This window comes from Pararge aegeria, chromosome Z (genome assembly GCF_905163445.1).
Source record: "Pararge aegeria chromosome Z, ilParAegt1.1, whole genome shotgun sequence".
NCBI classification, from domain to species: domain Eukaryota; kingdom Metazoa; phylum Arthropoda; class Insecta; order Lepidoptera; family Nymphalidae; genus Pararge; species Pararge aegeria.
In genome coordinates this window covers 25,948,317-25,969,622 of record NC_053208.1, presented here as the reverse complement: position 1 = coordinate 25,969,622, position 21,306 = coordinate 25,948,317, and the positions used below count along the sequence as shown (strand labels likewise).

Sequence of the window (21,306 nt, the reverse complement as noted above, 5' to 3'; positions counted from 1 at the left end):
TAATAAACATTTATTCTTTTAAATTTAATAAATATTAATATATTGAATTGTTAGGTTAGGTATGGTTATACAATAATACTGAATTAAAATTATGTACTTAAATTATTCATTAATTATGTCACGAGTTTCGGATTGCCTGTTGGCAAAGGCCTCCTCTAGCTCTTGCCACTGCTTCCTGTCGTGCGCTACTCTTCGCCAGTTAGGTCCCGCGGTCTGTTTAATGTCGGTATTTACCACGAGATAAAAGAAGCTGAATGTCTAAACTTCGATATCGTCAATCTATTTCCAGTCCATTATAGGGATCGGGTCTCCTCTCAGAATAGGGAAGGTTTAGCCTTTAGTCCACCAATCTATCCAAGTGCGGATTGCTAGACTTCACACGTCTTGAGACTATTATGGATGATTCGAAGGCGAGCAGATTTTGTTTGACAAAGTTTGTAACAAAATCTTTAAAGTAAGTGATATTCAATTGCATAAATATAAAACGCACATAAAGCAGGGGAACGAAGTCGATACTGGTCCTATGATTTTTTAATAACCTATATAAGTTTAAAGAATGTGTTAAAACACATTTAATAAAACGTGGTTACTATACGATTGATGAATTTCTTAACGACAAGGCTGCTTGGATGTAGGGTCCGCTCTCATCTCTCACAAGATTTTAATAAATAAAGAAATTTAATATATATATTTTTTTCATTGTAAACTGTAACATGATGTTGAAAAAAAGCAATATGCTGAGTTCCTCCTTGCCGGCTCTTCTCGGTTGAATCTGCCTTCCGAACCGGTGGTAGAGTCACTACAAACAGTCTGACTGGACTTGTGTGCGTTTCAAGTAATTAAAATATCACTTAGCAATACAGGGCACGGGTCTCCTCCTCCCACAATGAGAAGGATTCAAGCCGTAGTATACAAAGCTGGCCCAGTGCGGATTGGTGGACTTCACACGCCTTTAAGAACATTATGGAGAACTCTCAGGCATGCGTGTTTCCTCACGATGTCTTCCTTCACCGTTGAAGCAAGTTAAATTTTAATTAATTAAAATCTACATAACTTATAAAAGTAAGAGGTGCTTACTGGAATTTGAACTCTGCCCCCGAGGGAAGCCGAAGTCCTTACCACTGGGCTATCACAGCTTCGTTAAATATACTATAGGTTTTTATACACTAGCACTTATGTAATTAATATAAGAAAATAACTTACATAAGTTATACATAAATGATAATATTAACCAAAAAATGCTTAGAAAAAGAAAATAAAACTATTATGCCATAATTATTTTCCTAAATAAAACTGTGCGTTCAGTGTTTACCTATAAATTTGCTTGTTAATGTATTGTTGGTTGTAGCGAGTAAGTTATTGAGAAAGCCTTGTGCGATGGAGCGAAGGCTTTAGGGAACACCACCGGAGCGATGCACCATGCTCGTAAATTCCAGTAATTGTGCGTTTAAGAGTACACTGACTGGTGGCTCGAAGCCGTGCGTGAGCGCGGGTAAAAAGCATGTCATTTCATTTCGCATTTGCGGCCGGAACATAGCTATTATTTATTATTCCGTTTTTACTAAAAACGGAATAGTATAGCTATGTTTTTACATGTGGCTTATCTAGCTATCTCTGCTCGGCTTCGGATGTGGCTAGTTACTAGCCTACCGAAAAAGCCATGCCGCTAAATGATTTAGCATTCATAAGTGATACGATGCAGTCTGGTAACCTATTAAGAGTTTAGGTTTAATATTACTGCGTGCGTAGTTTTATAGACATGAAATTAAAGTGGGTTGATTTCTATACTAAGAGTAGGTACAACAAGTTGCTTAATTTTATTTACATTACCGACATATTCTTGTCGAGTTTCTTATATCCTTATAAGAATATAATCGGGAAATAAGTAAATAAATATACTACGACAATACACACAGCGTCATCTAGCCCCAAAGCTAGCGTAGCTTGTGCTTTATGTATATAATACACACACTAATACAGACACTGAAAAATTCATGTTCATCACACAAACATTTTCCAGTTGTGGAAATCGATCCCACGGCCTTGGTTCAGAAAGCAGGGTCGCTGCCCACTGCGCCAATCGGTCATCAATGAATGAAATGGAAACGCTTCGAAATTAAGTGGTAGACCACGGGTTCGATTCCGGGCAGAGGAAATTTGGGATTTTTAAATTTCAGATTTTTCTCTGGTCTGGTCTGGTGGGAGTCTTTGACCGTGGCTAGTTACCACTCTACCGACAAAGACGTGGCGCTAAGCGATTTAGTTTTCTAGTGCGATGTCACGTAGATACCGATTAGGGGTATGACTACCATTCTCCCTAACAAGTCAGCGCGCTACAATCTTAGACTGCATCATCGCTTACCACCAGCTCAGATTGCAGGCAGGGTCTTACTTGTAGTGGAACAAAAAAAAATTAAAATACCGTGCAGGTCCCAAGTTCAGTCGCTGGCAGAGGTTATTTGTAAATTAATAATTTCTAAATAAACTTTGGTTTCATCAGCTGGATTCCGTTTTTACTGAAAATTGTTAATGTAAACCTCTAGCTAGCTAGCTAGCTAGGTAACAAAATTACCTGTAGCTACTAACAGATTAGTACACTTACTTTTTTTTTTATTCCACTACAAGTTAGCCCTTGACTGCAATCTCACCTGGTGGTAAGTGATGATGCATGGTCACTTAATACGAGATGATATTGCATCGAGGGCTAAATTTTAGGAAAGGGTAAGTGTAATAAGAATTACAAAATTATTCTATTAGTTCTACAAAAGGAGGATTGTAAGGTCTAACTAGGTCCCAGTCAGGTTTTACGGCTGTCTAAGTACTATCGAACCTTTTATCACTATGTACTTTATGTGCAAGCCTTTGGTCTACCTGAGCCCACAGTATGACCCCCGCTATCTGTGATATGCTCTCTCAGCTGCCATTTCCTTTTTCATCGGATTGTAGGCCTTTTACGTACCTATCCATACTAATATTATAAATGCAATAGTGTGATTGTTTGTCAATTAGAATAGAGATAATTTACGAGCCGTAGAATAACATAGGTTATGTCCATGCAAAAAATCTCATCAATCCGTTACTCTGTTGCTGCGTTATTAAAGGACAAACAGGAGCATTAAGAAACATGAAAAATCGTCCTAAATTCACATTCAAACAAAGTAACCAAAGCACTTTGTTTTTGGCATAAAAATTGTTGAAAGAACGCAGAATAAAGGAGATACCAGCGTCCTCAAACAGTTAACTTTTCTGTATTCATCTATTTATTTTAATGATTTATTAGCTTTTCAAGTATCATATATCACATAATATACCAATGAAGTTTCCACAACTTAGTTGTACATAAACGGAATTTAGTGCCAAGCAAAAATTATTCAACAAAATTAAATTAAAACAAAAAATAAAAACATCAAACAGCTTATAAAACCTATTTTGCCATAATTATTTTCCTTAAAGTGCCAATTTTGTTAAATGTCCGTCTCACAATATTTGCTGTTGAAAGCATTGCACGCTCGAGATAAAAAGTTATTTACCGAATACCTTGTCTCCCATCTAGCTACATGATCGGTATCCTATTCCTCCTGGCAAAGATTTTCTAATTACCACGCGAGCAAAGCTGCGTGTAAAAGCTAGTGGTATTATAAATATGATTGGTATTGATAGGGTATAGGTAAAAACAAAAGATTTGTAGCTCCTAAGTCGGTCTCATCCAATTGCGATGTTTACTTAATCTATACTTATAATAAAACTGTAACTGGAAGATTTTGTACATTTAATGTATTTTGAAAATTTTGACCGGGGGATGCTTTATAATCGATACTGAGTCCAAAACAGATTTTTATTTAATTTTTGTCTGTCTGTCTGTCTGTCTGTCTGTCTGTCTGTCTGTCCGGGCATCACGTGAAAACTACTGAACGGATTCAAATAAAATTTGGTATAGTGGTAGCTCATATTCCGGGCAACATATAGGTTACTTCTTATCCCGATAAACAATAAGCTTCTCTCGGGAAATGAGATGAAATTTTTCATCGATTTTACTTCATACTCGTAGCTCCGTTAAGTTTAGACATTACTACGGGTATAGAAATGCTAAAAGATATTAAATCCGATAATAACCGATTTGATGCAGTCGAAGTTGCGCGGGTCAGCTAGTATTTTATAAAGTTGTCTGGATTGGCGGTGATTTGGAATAAAATACCTATTACCCTCGAACGAACGTTAGGTTCGAATTAAATTAGTAAAACTTTTTATGCCTATTTTGAATTAGTTTTTTTGCGACACATTGGTATTTTTTTGGATAAACAATAATTGTTTGCTTTATTGAAAGTAGCAAAAACAACGAGTCAAAATAACGCACTGAGGATTTCAGACCTTGGATGGAAACGTTAAATCATTTATTTGATCGTAAAAAATGTTCGATTGTTTTGGTTTGTAAATACTGTTTACAATGTTGTTTTCAGTATTATCTGTTCATTTATACAGTTTAAAAAACTTACATGATATAAAAAAGTGGTAAGCATAACTGACTAGTTTGCTCTCAAGTAATAAGTGCTAAGGTATTGATACCTATCCAGCGAACTATAGTAAGAATTTTTATGTTATCGGCTCCTCCATTCGGGTCACTGTCAAAAACAATATTGTATTTTGAATTAAGTAGGCTATATGTATAAAACTTTTTATTTTGAGGGTTTTAAGTCGTCATTAATTTTTAGGCCTAAACCTCATGCAGTATACGCGTGACTTAGTGATCTTTGGCATTATATGGATGGAAACACAAAAGAATAAAATTCAAAATTCATTTATTTCAAGTAGGTATAAGCACTTTCGAAACGTCAAGTCTGTCTGTATGTGGGGACTCTACCACCGTTTCGGAAGACAGATTCTACCGAGAAGAAGCCGGCAAGAAACTCAGCAGTTGCTCTTTTCCATCATCAACTATTTATTTGAACCTTGTTATTAAGAAATTCATCAATTGTATAGTAACCTCGCTGTAATAAATGTGTTTTAACATATTCTTCAAACTTATCCATTGTTAGGTCCAAAACTACTTTTATAATCATAAAATATACAGACAAACAGCAGTGTGACTCTAAATACAAATCGGGCTGCGTTTTGTACGTTTTTTTATTAAACAATAAAACCTACTTAATTAATAAAATAAGCAATTTTTGGCAGTAAATAAAATATATAGGTAAATCACTCTTAAGAAAACTATTTTAGTATCTGTATCGAGCTGTTAAGAAACTGAGAAACTCTATCACACCATCCATAATATATCAGTTTTATGGCGCACGTTGAAACGGCACAAGTGAGCCACATCCAGAACTAATTCTAAACTTAATCTTTGTTATCAGCAAATCTTATGAGACAGCCTGGCCCATCCACTAATGGCACTGCTTTGCAAACCTTCGCCACTTCCGCACTTCCAAAATTCAACCCAACGCAACTCAAAATACGTTTCAAATTGAATAAGCAAACGTTCACAACACGTTTGATTAGATGCTAACATACAGATGGATTCGACGCAAACGTAACGTGACCTTAGCTGCATAGCGTGAGGGTTTGATTTCGTTTGCTCGCAAGTTTCTAACAGCTATACCGGGTTCGCTGACCTGCGCAAAGCTTCGCTCCCTGCGCAAACGCCATGGAGACTGGGGCTTTTTACATGACACATGTACACGTAGCGTAGGTTGCGTACGATTCCCGCTCATTAGGCTTTCGCGGAAACCGAGAGGTTTTATGGGATATTGCTGATCATAACTCTTATGATTAGCGATGTCCTATAACACGTGTAGTCCCGTCTCAAATGTTTTCTGGGGATAGAAGTAGCTATTTTATTTGTGAACAATGTAAGTTAGATACTCTCTGGAGGGGCATAAACAATTGAAACGAGCGAGCGAGTGCGCCAATTAGGTGATTGCATAGCAACAACAAGTGTGCATTAACAGGGTGCATCTAGATAATACAAGTTAAAAGTCAAAAATGTAACTAAATTCATGGAATAAAATCTTTTATTTATGCGTCTAGGCCTATAGCACACTACTTTATGTTTCGCTTTTGTACTACTCAAGTTATATTTTTTTTTATGTATTGATAACACGTCACACTTGATTGCGATAAGTATCAATCATCATGCTCGACCTCCTGTCCCACGGCTGGGCACCGGCATTCCCTCTTATGGGGAAGGGGTTTCAATGGCACAGACCTTCTCCAATGCGGATTGTTTGTAATGATAAGCGGGCTTCAACGATTATTATCACAAAACAGAGATGAATACTGATAGGGCCGTCGTTCAGAGTGCTCCCAAAGGCAGGGGTAGACATCACCAATTCCCGTTTCTGAGAATTTAGCAAACTAACAAATTGTGGCGTGTCTCAGGAATAAACCACACATCCTGTGGAATTTCAACACTATAATAGGTTTACTTACTTCACTATTAAACTAATTATATGCGAAGACTAACAAAACAAGAAAAGTAAAATGCGCACGGACGGAAAGTTGCGGTCAAAAAGTACACTGTCATTATCAGTGCCTTTAGAACGAGATATGTGCAGGATGAATATTTTTGTATTGGTTAAAGTCGTATTTCCGAACATGACCGACCGCATCAAAATAAACTTTTAAAGGACCTAATTACTTATGGCAAATATCAATAAGTTTTGTCATGTGAAATACGATTATCACCGTATTTCCCTATGCACTTTATTTATTTAGAAGTACGCTCGCAAACGTTAGCGAATTTTGATACTATTACTTTAAAGTAAAATTAAATGTAGTTGCCTTGTTCTAAAGCACAAATTCGCGCAATTTCTACATCCAGCGCTTTCGACGGAACGTTTATCAAATAAAAGTGGGTAGTAAAGAATTTGCGATTCTAAAACATCTAACATCTGGTTCGATTTGCTTTGTCGTTAAAGGTTTTGTTTCTCGAAAACGAAAGTAGTTTGCGATCGTTTTAATATAACTTTAAAATTACCATTGCGAACTTTAACGCTACCAAAATAATATAAAGAAGATCGGGCAACATTCTACTCTGTGTTTTTACTAAAATCTTATGCGATTATCATTTTTGTGTGTCCGTCTGTCTGTTTCCTATCTGCCCTTTCCAGGGGAGAGGGTGGCGACTGCCATCCCCTGCCCACCCCTGGGTACACCCATGCCGTTTACTCAACGTGGTGATTATGGGCAAACCTTTCTTGAGAAAGGCCTTCAGTCTAACAGTGAACTGTTAAAAATAATGGTGTACGGTTGCCGGCGTTGAAGCGCGTTTCGATAGTTTCGTGCATACGCTGACATACGTATAGTTCTACCTAAAATGCATAAGTGAATGGACGCCTCCTTTAAAAAACGCGGCAAAATCCGTAACATCTGATCTAAGCCTAAGAGTGTTATCTCAGAGCGTTAACGTTTTGTAGCCGAAAACGAAATAAAATGACTATATTTGCAGCGGCCGTCTGTCGCAGAGCTGAAATTAGCATAGAATATATTGACTGGCAGATATGAATGAGTACCTACTTGCCCAAAAAACTATTTCGCCTTGCAAACAACAGAGAGTCACTCACTCTGTGACGCAAGCAAACTAATCCTAAGAGTATACAATTTAAAATTCAAAATTCATTTATTCCAGGCTTAACCCATAGGACTACAAACAAAATATATAAAATGGCAGATGGTTAATTAAAATGTATAATGAAATCAAAATACAAAGAAAAAAAAATAATACATTTAAATTATAAACAATTACAATAAAATTACAATGAATTTCATTATTAATAATTACCATTGCCCTCAGATTATTAATCTGTGTTTATTTATTTTATTTAAGGCTGAACATATCTGCATGTGGAAATTAAAAATAATAATAATAAAAATTTGAGTCAAATAAATAAATTAATTAATTCATCCATTCAACTAAACATTTTTTTTTAAATATATTTTTAATAGTGTTGTTTTTTATTATAATTAAGCAATGTTAAGAATTTAAATAAAAATGAAAATCAATGAATGATGGAAAAATATATTATTAAATAAATATTATTATTATTAAAAAAAAAAACTTTTGTAATTTTAGAAAAAATATTTGTTTGTTTTTACTCCTATAAATTAACGTATGCTTAGGCGTGTATATATTTTTTTAGGTTATAATAACTGAAGGAACAAGTAGATGGTCGCAGGGCATGCAAGGAGCACGTCCTGCCTATTAAACCTCGCCTATCAGACCGGAACACAACATTGCAACAATGCTATAGCGTCAGGAATAAATATGGTGATAGTAATTCCCCGGACGAGCTCTGTCACAAAAAAATCTATGATATCAGATATGCTGTATTATTTGTTAATTTTATGAAAACTTTATATCATATCATGGAGTAAACCTAGATCTAGATTACCTAATAATGCATGAAGGTGAGCGCAGCGGGAATGCCAATCGGTTTTGCTAGTTAGTTGCAATAAGTGGATTAATATCGTATAGTCCCTTCTGATATGAATCAGTATAACCAAGAAAACTCGTCATTAGTCTTCAAGCTGTTCAATGTGAAAAGAAAATTTGCCTCGGTAGGTGGGCTCTTCAGTTCATATTTTCTGTAAACAATTATTATCTTCATCGATCTTCCTCTTCAAATAAAAACACGTTCCTCTTAGAATTCTCGTGTATAAATGATAAAAAGGTACCTTGTTACTGTGGCAACGTACGGTCCTTGAAACGTACTTACAAGAATATTTCTCAAGTATTCATAGATCAAAATTATCTGGAGCACTACGCACAGCCTTTGTTTTAGTGTTGCCCAAATTCAGTCTTGGTCTTGCAGTCTTGGTCTTGTTCTTGCGTTTTTGCAAGACCAAGACCAAGAACAAGACCGCGTATTTTTAGCAAGACCAAGACCAAGACTGACCGTGCAAGACTTGAGCAAGAACAAGACATAGCCTGCAAGACTCTTGCGTCTTGCAGCTAGGACTTAGCGCTATTTCACGGAGTAGTTAGGTGTAACAGTTCGGTGTATAGGTAGGTAGGTACGCTTAGGAATTCTATGAGACGCAAAAAACTATATCAAAGAATATGAAAAACTGGACCTATGCGCATTACGACTAATACCATAAACATAGCGAATAAAAAAATGTCTATTAAAATCAAACTGAGTGCATGCATAGTTATGTTTTAACCATCGGCACTTTGATAATGCGGCATCAAAGGTTTTGTACTTACTTCTCAAAGAAATTTGCCGCTTTTCGGAAGTACATGGTTATGATACACGCGCCGGCGGCTTCTTTTGAAATCTAAAACAATCGTTGCCGCCGCGCCGAAATCATAACATTTGACACTATTCATGCAAAATAATTTCGAATTTTAAGAGTACCTACAGGTGTTCCAAAGAATAAATAAGTTTCAGAGTGCTTAGAATGAAAATGAATACATTATACTGATCACGCAAGTAGTATTATGATTAGGATAAAATGGTGAGGATAGGTAGTAGATGTCATAATAATTCATTCTAGTAAGTAATTATAATATTGATTACTTATATGGTTTTAAACTAATTACTTAGGTACTATTATTGTACATTTAGTCATTATATTTCTTAAGTTTTTACAAGAAAAAATAGCAAAAAAGTGTTCGAATATCTCTGAGAGAGATGATGAGAGTAAGTATTTACTAGCTGTGCCCGCGACTTCGTCCACGAGGAATAGTAACTTTGGAGGTATAGTGACGTTCAGGATTTATTTATTTATTTTAAAACTTCTGTCATCAAACATACAAACGAACTCTTCAGCTTTATTCAAATAAATGATAAATCGTAAAACTCTTTTATTAAATTTCTTATAAGTTGAGGGTTCAATCTCTTTCTAGACAGATAAGTATTGTTCTTTAAAATACAGTCAAGTTATTGTAATTAATTTGTTTTTTTACATGTTTTAGCAAATGTAAGCTTATAAATCATAAATGTTTATTAAGAAACAGTTACTTCCATGGAAAACGACATATAGGTCAGTTGATTTTTCGAATTTCTTATCAAATCTTCAGTTATTTATTAATCTGCTTGATCTTTACTATGGTTATGTTAATTCAAGCTCACAATGTTCCAATTCTAATACGTTTTTCTAAGATTTAAAGTAAACTTTAATAAATAGTAATAGACTAATAGGTAATTGCAAGACTTGCAAGACTCTTGCTGCAAGACCAAGACCAAGACCAAGACTGGGAGCGCAAGACCAAGACCAAGACCAAGACCAGGTGTATTGGCGCAAGACCAAGACCAAGACTGGCTAAGTCTCGTCTTGTTCTTGCATTTGGGCAACACTACTTTGTTTACTGTTTCCATGTGGAATTTTTTGCTCTTATATAAGTGTATATTAGCCATGGTAGGTGGGCACTGAGTCAGGCTGAGAGTGAAGCGAAGCAACTTCCAATAGAATAAGCCACCTCGACTATTCCAACAAGTCCATTCTGGACTAAAATTAACCTGCGGTTTTACATGTGCTCTCGAATCTTGGACTGAAAAACTGCTTTAAGATGCGACCCTGCTTCTGAGTCCAAGGCCGTGGGTTCGATTCCCACTACTAGAAAATGTTGGTGTGATGAACATGAATGTTTTTCAGTATCTGGGTGTTTATCTGTATATTGTAATATTTTTCTGTAATTTATGTATATTATTCATAAAAATATTCAACAGTCATCTTAGTACCCATAACACAAGCTACGCTCACTTTGGGGCTAGATGGCGATGTGTGCATTGTCGGAGTATAATTATTAATAAATGTTTATTATAGCATACAATCATCATCATCATATCAACCCATGACCGGCCCACATCAGGGCACGGGTCACCTGTCACGATGAGAAGGGGTTAAGACTGCAGGCCACCACGCTGGCGCTGGATTGGTGTTTTCCTTAAACTTTGAAGCAAGTGATGTTTTTAATAATTAAAACGCACATAACTTAAATGTTATAAGTAGTCGTCGACATCACCTCACACAATTTGTTTTTTATTGTACTACAGATTACAGCCTTTGACTACAATCTCACCTGGTGGTAAATGATGAAAAGTGGGCTAACCTGTTAGGGAGTATAGCTAATCGGTTTCTACATTGACATCGCACTTACAAACTTAGCGGCACGTCTGTGTCAGTGCCATGCCGGACCAGAGAAAATTCAGAAATACTAAATTCCCCGATTGCCCTTGCCAGCCATCGAACCCGAGGCCTATTACTTAAGTTCACAGTGTTCGCTGTTGCGCCAGGGAGGTCGTCAAAAATAGACTACATAGAATAACGATTCTTAATATGTATAATATTGATGTCAGAAAAGAGTCACTAAAAAAAAGACAGACTATTCCACTATATACTTGAAATAAATGAATTTTTATTCGGGTATACGAAAATTAGAATCGTAGATATCAACTTATATGTGTCCTGACGTATATTTACACTTATGTAACTTTTTCGGCTGTCATGTATCTAGAAATCATTTATTTAGAAATTCCCTTAAACTCTTATTACAATACATATAAGAGACTCTTATATGTGTTAATATTTTCTACCACGGGACAGGCTGCTGTGACATGTTTTTTGTTTCCAATCGATTGGCTCTGGATTGACTCAATTTTGGACATTGGGCAGTAAGCATTGATTTAATTTGTGACTATTAGATCGAAAGGTGACGCTGTAATACGAGTGTCCAAGCAACTAATACTAGCGTCACTAAAAACACTATATTTTTAGTCATAGAAACCCTCGTTCGTCAAAATCGGCGTTTTAATTGCGAAAAAATTTAAAGTAGTTTGTATAGGGGATAGGGAGTACAATGTATTTAAATATAGACGTTTGAGCAACGTAAAAGTAAAGCTATCAAATCATATTCGCCCCCCGAAAGTGAAGTAGATCGCCCACCCACTGCGTTATCACAGCTTCCTTAATATAGCATAATATGCAAAAAAGCAATAATACGCAAAAAAGTTAAAATCCGTTCCGGAGTCCGGCAGCGACGCTGTGAAACCTTCAAAACACTGTATTATTGAATTTATTGAAATTCGAGCTGCCATTTGAAATTCTTATTGGCGAGTGACGCGCGCCTCCAAACAACCAAATATCCAAATATATAGTTTTTGCAACCACTTAAATTATTAAAATATGTTTCATTTCTTTAAGTTTTTCGTCAAGTAATAAAATCTGACCAAGAGTTGATGAATTAATGATTATTGTAAAAAATAAGCGATGAAGAAAATAAGTGCAGTGGATAGGAGCTTGACTCCAATTCCGGCGGGCCGAGTTCGAATCCAACCAAAAAGCCCTAGAAACTCTCTAATAAACTGATAACAATGAAGGTAGCGTTTGTCTATCTTAAAGTTCTACATGTTCTACATGTTCTCAAAGTTGTGTGGAGTCCACAAATCCGCACTGCGACTGCACACCGGCGTGGCGGACAACGTCTTCAATTCTCGATCATTTTGGAAAGAGACCCGTGCCCTATAGTAGGCCGGTTATGGGTCGATAGGATGACGATATATATATATACTAGCCGTTTCCAGCCCGCTTCGCTGGGCGAATTGAAAAAGGAAATAAATTACATTTTATGTTTCATTTTTATTTATTTTTTTCATATTTTTATTATTCTCCTTTTTTTTATTTTTGTATGAACATAAATAGGCCCCGCGGATAGAACTGTAAGCATCGATATTGTTTAGACTTCAAATTCCAAATTCCATCGATTTAGCCTGTATCTTTCATCCAGGTGATTTTTCTCACTAATATTCATTGTAACTTTCAATGTGCAATCATTATAACATTTCCGTGCCTTTCTTCCAAAAATTAATAATAATTGACATGAAGAAAAAAATTTGAAATGAGCATTGAAAGTTTAAGTTAAAGTCATTGCAAGTCTCATATGTGAAGTTGAAATCTGTCTAGGTTCAAGTGCGACGAATTTTCTGTTAACTAAAATTTTCTCCGTGACAAACTTTTTATAGAAAATTAATTGTGCATGTTTTTTATGAATTCTATTGGAATAAGTAACTAAATTTCTTTTCCACGTCTCATGTGCTTGGAAAATGCATTCATTTGAATCTGTTACATTTCCGCGATCCCGTATGCAAAAGTAAAATGAATGTAAAATTCTTAGTCCGTTGATTGGATAGCTACATGTAAAGTTAAGTTTTTGAAACCTCTCAATGACTTTTTCTCCGCTGCCAAAAAGACGATTGTTGTAAGGAAATACACGAATATCCCTACATACACGAAGATCCCCACCAAATTTGGAGTCTGTAGAAGTTACAGGTTAGAAATAATTTTTTTAGATTTTAACACCCACCCCCGCAATTCCTGTCGGAAGTAGACTTTATTGAAATCCATTTTGAGATGTTCTTTATGTGAATAATAAAAGATTCCTACCATATTTAGAATTTTTAGAAGCTATATTTCGAAATTGAAATTTTTTATTGTTAACACCCACCCCCGCGAACCTTTTTGGAGGTGATTCATTGTAAAATCCGCTCGAAGATCATTTCTATATTACATATAGAATACTCTCACTAAATTTCGAGTCTATAGGAGCTATCGCTTGGAAATTGAAAATTTTCATTGTTAACGCCCCCGCAATCTTCTTTGGGATGGGATATCGTAAAATTTGTTCATAAATCATTTTTACATCACTTATAGAAAATTCCTACAAAATTTGGAGCTTGTAGGAGCTTTAGCTGGAAAATTAAAAATATTAATTGTTAATACCCACCCCCGCAACCCCCTGTGGGGTGAACTATCGTAAAATTCGTTCATAGTCTATTTCTACACCTCTTACAGAAGATTCCTACCAAATTTGAAGTCTATAGGAGCTATAGTTTAAAAACGGGAATTGTTCATTGTTAACGCCCCCGCAATCCCCTTTGGGGAAAGAATTTCTTAAAATCTATTCATAGCTGACCTCTACATAGCAAAAGTAATATTCCTACCAAGTTTCACGTTTCTAAGTCTTATGGTTCCCGAGATTTCGTGGTGAGTGACTATATAGATGGGAATTCTTCGATTATCATCGAAATTTTTAACTTTTTATCAGGCGTTTTTTAAAATTTTCTTACATACAAAACTTTCTCCTGACAATTCTGAAGCCCAATTGGTCCAGCCGTTCTCCACTACCGTGAGTAGATTCTTATCTGAATGTAAAAAACCATAATCCGTTTAATACACTCTGTTGAAATCCATGAAAACAAAAGAATCAAGAGAAAATGCTTATCTTTTGTTTTTATTAGCGGGATAAATGTTCATAAAAGTAAAACAGCAATAAAAAAATGAAGGAATGTTGGAATTCAAAAAATAGATAGCCATAAACCATCTAGGAAAAATTTCGCATCGAATGATGGTAGTTTCATGTCGATACGATCAGTGGTTTAGGCGTGATTGAGCCTCAAACGAAGACCATTTTCATTATATATATATAGATATATATTATATTCATGGCGAGGCTATGGTGTGCACTTTAAGTAGATCGGACCATGAGTTGATGAGTTGTTGACTATAAGGAAATAAGTATCCAGCTAATTCTAGCATTGAACCACCATGCCACTCTAAAACAGGTTGGCGGGCCTTAATAACTATTATCCCATGTCAGCGATAATAACCGAGAACGATGGCTTAACTTTCTCCCCGAGACATCGCAAATTTTCTCACTCTAGTATTTTGAATTAAAAATCTATTACTTAAAGATGTTGGGCCGAACCCGTAAATCGAACCCGGTAGTTCATGATTGGTATTCATGCTGACCACTAAACCATCGTGGTACTTAAAAAAGGGACATCCTCTAATATTATTTACAAGAGTTTTCCATTTAACATAATCTTCTTGCTGACCACCTCCCGGTGGACACAACTGATCAACGACTGTCCAACGGCTGTCCATCGACGGCCTATCGACTGTTTAGCGCAGCACTTTCTTTAAATTCGATATCAAAGCATATTTCCATTGCCTAACAATCACTGTTTACGATTCACATCCGTTAAGCAAAATTTGCGCAATATCATAATGATGGAATTTGCAATTTTTGATTTATAACATATATTGCCAAAATGTATTGCTATCACAGACACATTTTATTACTACGAATGATCAGCATTTGGCAATCAACCATTATATGCTCCCTATGCATAAACAAGCGGATGCGATTTTGTCGCGTAGATACAATTTTAGAAAACTAAAATTTACACATTCACACTTTCATTAATAACTAAACTATTTTTATTAATGCAATATAGATAGAGAGAAAGATGAGGAGAGAAGAGAGAATAGAGGTGTACGTTTGTTCGTTTTTTTATTATAATAATTGACGGTAAAATTGGATAGCTCTTATATATGTTTTTACATTAAATTCCTACCCTAACGCAGTGGGTGCACGGGTAAATGCGAATTCCACTTGCACCCACTGATAAGAGAAGCCAGTGGGTGCACGGGTCGCTTACCCACCTAATCATCGTCATCATCATCCGCAGCCTATTATAGTCCCACTGCTGGGCACAAGCCTCCACTCTGATAGGAGAGACCCCCATTATCTTGAGCAATAATTAAACGACGACAGTGATTAAATCCTACTCATATTTAAGTATGATTTAGTATATATTAGTTTATTATTTTTTATATTTATTATTATTAGTATTTTATGTGTGTAATCTTGATAAGTATTAGTGTGTAATTGTTCGTAAGTATGTATATAATAATAATACACCCCACCAATCGGTTTCCCTTGGTTTTCCTAATCCTAAGGTTGCCTGGAAGAGATCGCTACTAAGCGATAAGGCCGCCCTTTGTATCCTACTTTAATTTTATTTTTGTTGTGTCCATTGTTCTTTTTTACTATTTGTGGTGTACAAATAAAGTGTATAAATAAATAAAATAAATAAATAGAGACGTTTTGAGACCCACCACGCTGCTCCTATGCTGGCTGGTAGTTATTTACGACTATTGTCTCAAGTTATCACTAATAACAACCGAAACCAACGGCTTGATGTGCCCTCGTGCGCACAGAGGCTGACAATTTCCTAACTCCAGTATGGTAAGTATTGAAATTCTTCAGATTAAACACAATACCTCAAAATTTTTGCCCTGACCCGGGATTCGAACTCAAAACCTCGTAATCCCTAGTTAAACGTACTAACCACTAGACCAACGAGGCACCTGAGGGTAAGTTCAAAAAATTAAAAAAAGTACTTAGGTTGGATACGTTATATTATCTTAGGTTTAGTTAGGAACTCTTTTGAGGCAAGACCTAATTTGCTAGCTGTGGTCATGGCTATGGCAGGCAGCGGCAGGTCTTCCGAGGCGATGGTCTCCTTCTGCGAGCAAGTTATGTCATGGAAACTCAACCGTTACGTCAAAGAAGGATCGGGCGGAGACGTCTTGCTCACGAACGCCCCCTGGCCCCTCCGCGTGTTGGATGCGGGGAATCAGTCACCCAACAGAGATAATTCCTAAGGTTGGAAGACGCAGCCTGTGTTCTCGGGCACCTTCGGCGATTTGTAGAGCCATTTTAGGAGAGTCTTATAGGAGGGTCTTCCACGGCGCGGTTGTGTGCGTAAGCATTCCCTAGGCCCAGTCACCAGGTTGGACTGGTTGGGACATTGTACGGTTTCAGCCGGCACGAGTCCGACGTATCACCGTGCCTCCGCGTGGTGCGGTGTTATCCATGAGGATTTCCCCGCGAAAAAAAAAGTTTAGGAACTCCTTAACCAGCGTTTAGCGTTCATTTCTGGAGAATCAAAGAAGTTCGGCATCCCGAGTAAGGGATTTTAATTAAAAATAGTTTAATTAAGATTAATAATGTAATTATAACATTACTTAAATTATATTATATTCATCCTTGTATATTTTATCCTGGGGAAAGGGCCTGGTGGCTTGAGATACAGGTTCTACCTAGTTCAAGCATCAGTCCCCACATTATAAACGTGTAACAAAATAGCCCGTAAGCAACATTATTTTGAATTCATACTTATAAATAAAGTGGAGAAATAAATAAATCATTCATTCATTCATTCAATATATTTCCTCTTTTCTTTTCATTAGCAGTCCTTTGATATTGCCTATCTACATCATCGTAGATACTTACGTTGACAAAACATAAAACAAAACACGTTTCAGGAGGAAAGCTTTAGTCTATTAAACATCACAACTTTAGAGTCAAGGGCGGGATATTAAACGCGGTGGGTCGTAGAGGAAAGTTTTTTGACAAAATTATTCATCCGACGTTGCACTCGTAAGTGGTGGGGGAACGCAAGTCTAGAATAAAATGATTAAAACCAAAGTCAAGTTTTTTATACCTTCCGAGCAAACACTTTATTTGATTCCCATATTATTATCATGGATAATAAAAAACATTTTATTTCTTGCTGACAATACATAGATTTAATTTCAATACATATTAAGATATTAAGTGAAAAAATAAACTAAAATATAAAAAGTAGTTCTTAGTTGTATTTATAAAGAGATTATTAATTATTAACTGGTAAAATATTTCTCTATCTCTATCTTTGGTTACTTGCATCCGGTTATGTTGGCAACTCATGGAGGTATCTCCATCATATATCATTAAAGTTACATTTAAGTTATCACCGTTCAAATTAAAAATTCATTTATTTCAAGTAGGCCTACTTTATAAGCGCTTTTGAAACGTCAAGTATGTATGTTTGTAGTGACTCTACCACCGTTTCGGAAAGCGGATTCTACCAAGAAGAGCCGGCAAGAAACTCAGTGGTTGCCCTTTTCCAACATCAACATTTACAATCATTTTTCTATCTTGCGGGAGATGAGAGCGAGGCAGGCGGCTTCCAATCTACCTAAATGTAGCCGCTGTATTAGATGTGTTTTTAAACATTTTTAAAATGTGTTGGTAGGTCAAGAATAACCTTAGGAATCATATTGTAAAAGCGTATACTCAACCCCACAAAGGAGTTCTACACCATTCGCAGACGATATGCAGATATTACTAATTTATGTCCGTTTCTGGTAAGTCGATTGTTAATATCAGCTTTTCGTTTTTGAAGTAATATTTTGTCTAACAAAGACTATATTATTATAAATATATTTCAAAGCTACTGTAAGTATACCTATTTGTTTAAATTTTCAAACCAATGTACGCAAGATTTCAGCACAGTAAGCAAGATTTGACCCACACATAGGTATCTACTCTACTAACTAACATGGTAAGTTAAATGAAAGCTTATAGCAATGAATAAATTATTTCCTTTCTTACCCGACTACGGCGAAGCCAGAGGAGGGTTATTTATTATTGCCTAGCTATATCCGGCCCCACTTTGCAGGAGCTCCGACTGATATTCGAAACGTATAACACTTTCAGTTCCTTTGGGACCTTAGTTATAAGAAGTATATAAAACATTATTATTTTCCAAATAAATAAAAACCTAGTGGCGTGATTCTTAGCACCTGGTTTTGTCTGGTGAGAGGCTTCGGTCGTGGCTAGTTACCACCCAACAGACTAAGGTGTAGAAACCGATAAGGGTAAGCGCTTAATAGTATAACTGACATACTTCCTAAAAGATTAGCCGTGAGATTGCAGTCAAGGGCTAACTTGTAGTGGAATGAAAAAAAACCTATAACTTTTCAGTGTTATTTGTTAATTAAATATCAGTTGCTTTGCTTTGCTTTTAATAACGAAGCAAAACATCGTGAGGATACCTATACGCAAGTGAGTTCTCCATAATGTTCCCTATTGCAAATTTTAGCATAGAGGCTAGAGAGGTATTTTATGGCAAGTTATATTTTTTACACTTGCCAATAGTAAGTTTGTAAAGTACTGGACGTTACGGCAAGATTAAGAAATTTATTCGCGTTGTTATGTATGTTTTCTCATCTCCATAAAAATAAATTTATATCAAAATACTGGCTTTAATAATTCTTAAAAATAATTGTTTTATAAACATAACCTAAAATAAATAATTTAAAACAAAATAAAATCTAAAACGTCTTCGAAACCACCGCAGCGATGTACAGTTCCTAAGATGCTGGCAGCTTTGCCAATAATTACCAAATACTGGCTATAATTTTATAATATTTACCATTGGAGAGGTAATTTTAAAAACTGTCTAGCCCGTAGGCTATTCATAATTTTTATCCGAAAGCTAAAATACAAATCTGCTCGTATATCACTTGACTTTAGTATAACAAATTAAAAAAAATATATATTTTCTTATTACACCTCTATTGTGTTTTTTTTAATTCATATAATCATTATAGTATTTAATATCGAAGGTATAGATTCAAAGAGCAAGTTTACTTATCGCTAATATACGAAAACATCGTAACTCTAACCACTTCCTGAATGAAACGCGACGAAATAAAAAATAAGGTACGTGCATACTTAATAATTATTGTAAGTAACGCTTGGGCCGGCAGCGAATCTGAAGTCGACGCGAGCTTTGTATCTGCGAAAGCTCCGGTGCTAGTTGCAGCGGCAAAGTGCGTTACGGATAGCTTAGGCCGCTCCGTACTGAGTTGGGGAGTATGCAACAGTGCTGTAGTGCGCGGCGCGACGTCGCCGACGGTGGTTGTGTTCCGGTATGCTCGCAACATGGACGTGTGGAGTGGTATGTCTACACCGTGCGTGCGCGCAACCCCTGCGTCTTCCCTGAGCATCCAGCCTGTCAGCGAGTACGCGCTCAATTTCTTCGACAGAGAAGCGGTGCCGCTAACTGCTCCTGTAACGGGTGAGTTTGTGTAATATGCCTCGTTATCCTGCCTACATCTTATAAGTGAGTCCCGAGTCCGATTCCCAGCAAGGCAATTTTGGAAGTTATAATTTCTGCACTCCCTCGTCTGGTCTAGTGAAAGGCTTCGTACGCGACACCGATTGACACCGATTGATTAGGTGTATTGATTTAATATAATCGCCCTATGCCTCACAGGTTATCTCGCAATCATCTTAAATTGCATCCTTGCCATGAGATGAGTTTGCATTAAAGATTATCTTGCTGAGGAGTTAAAAAGTTCGCATTAATCTGATGGTGCTAAGGCTTTTATCAGTTGCTCTAGGAGCGGCTGTCAGGCCAGTTTTTTTTTGTTTTCGATAAAAAGTTTTATAATTTACGCTCTGCAGGGCTAGCACAGACAGGGGACAAAAATTACATCCACCAATTATATCTCCTGATAGGGGATAGAATTAACGTGTCCACCTACTAAATTACGGGAAAATGGAATGGGAGTAGTTTACCCCGTTTATTATTACACATCTATATTACTTAGATATTATTTTCTCTTGTGCAAAGCTGTGGGAGGAGATAAATTTTTATTTCAGGGGAGATAATTGTTGGCCCATGCTGGCCGGGCTAAAAGTTCTCTTTTGATCTTCTAATTCACAAAATGATAACAAAAAGTAGTAGCTATTTGCAAACAGCAGATAAGACATTTTATTTACTTGTGTGACATCTTCTTCTAACCTTTTCGTCTTGTTCTAAAAACGTACGTCAAAAAAAATGCTTAATTAAATTTGATTTACGTATAAAGGCTTTGCCGGGATTCTTGGACCAATTAGCGTAATCCTATTAAGAATTAAATTTGGGTGCGGACGGATATAGATAATTAAAAGGAAAATTCCCTTATCTGAAAGTAAGAGAGACAATTTAAAAAAAATACTTTCACTAAATGAGGCCCACATGAACTGCTACCAGATTTGTATACCCCATAGCGGGCAGGCACGGGGAAAAAAGGATGTTCTTTTTCTCATCAACGTCAACATCAGTCAGAGCACAGCCCACTTACACAGTTGAGAGGCTTTTTAAAGCATAGACCTGCTAAGCTACATCATGAAGGGTTGGATTTTCTATCACAGTTTAGTGATTAAAACGGGGACTGACGGCGGATTCGAAGCACGGTTTTACCTATACCCGAGATAATTCATGACGATCAAAAGTACACGGAATTATTCATATTTATATTTTACTAGCTGCTGCCCGCGACTTCGTCTGCGTTTTATTTTGTTTTTTATGAGGCATTCAATTTAGTTTAGTTCCAAAAAAAAATTAAAGTATTCAGTATCGCTAAGCCTTAAAATGAGGGGTTTGCTGCTGTCCGCTGAGGAGTTCTGTCCTCTATCTCCAACCACATCTTTCAGATCTACACAAAGTTTGGGCAAAATTAAACACATATTATAACCTCTATAGTACAAAAAATAATTATTTAAAACGTTTATAATTGGTCGGAGTGGTGTAAAATCGTCAAACACTCGACCCCTCTCCCAAAGGAACCGAGCTTAATGTCGGGATAAAAAGTATCCTATATTACTTCTAACACTTCCAAGAATATGTTTACAAAGTTTCATGAGGA

At 36.3% G+C, this 21,306-nt stretch overlaps 1 protein-coding gene across 2 annotated transcripts in view; it reads left to right on the top strand.

The window, feature by feature from the left end:
• Positions 1-19,515: 19,515 nt before the first annotated feature.
• LOC120636019 (ecdysone-induced protein 78C-like) overlaps positions 19,516-21,306 on the top strand; it is a 58,782-nt gene continuing 56,991 nt past the window's right edge. For both annotated transcript variants that reach the window (XM_039907247.1, XM_039907246.1), the window contains exon 1: positions 19,516-19,691. In XM_039907247.1, the coding sequence (XP_039763181.1) occupies positions 19,556-19,691 (136 nt within the window). In that variant the 5' untranslated portion in view covers positions 19,516-19,555. The remainder of the gene's footprint in view (positions 19,692-21,306) is intronic.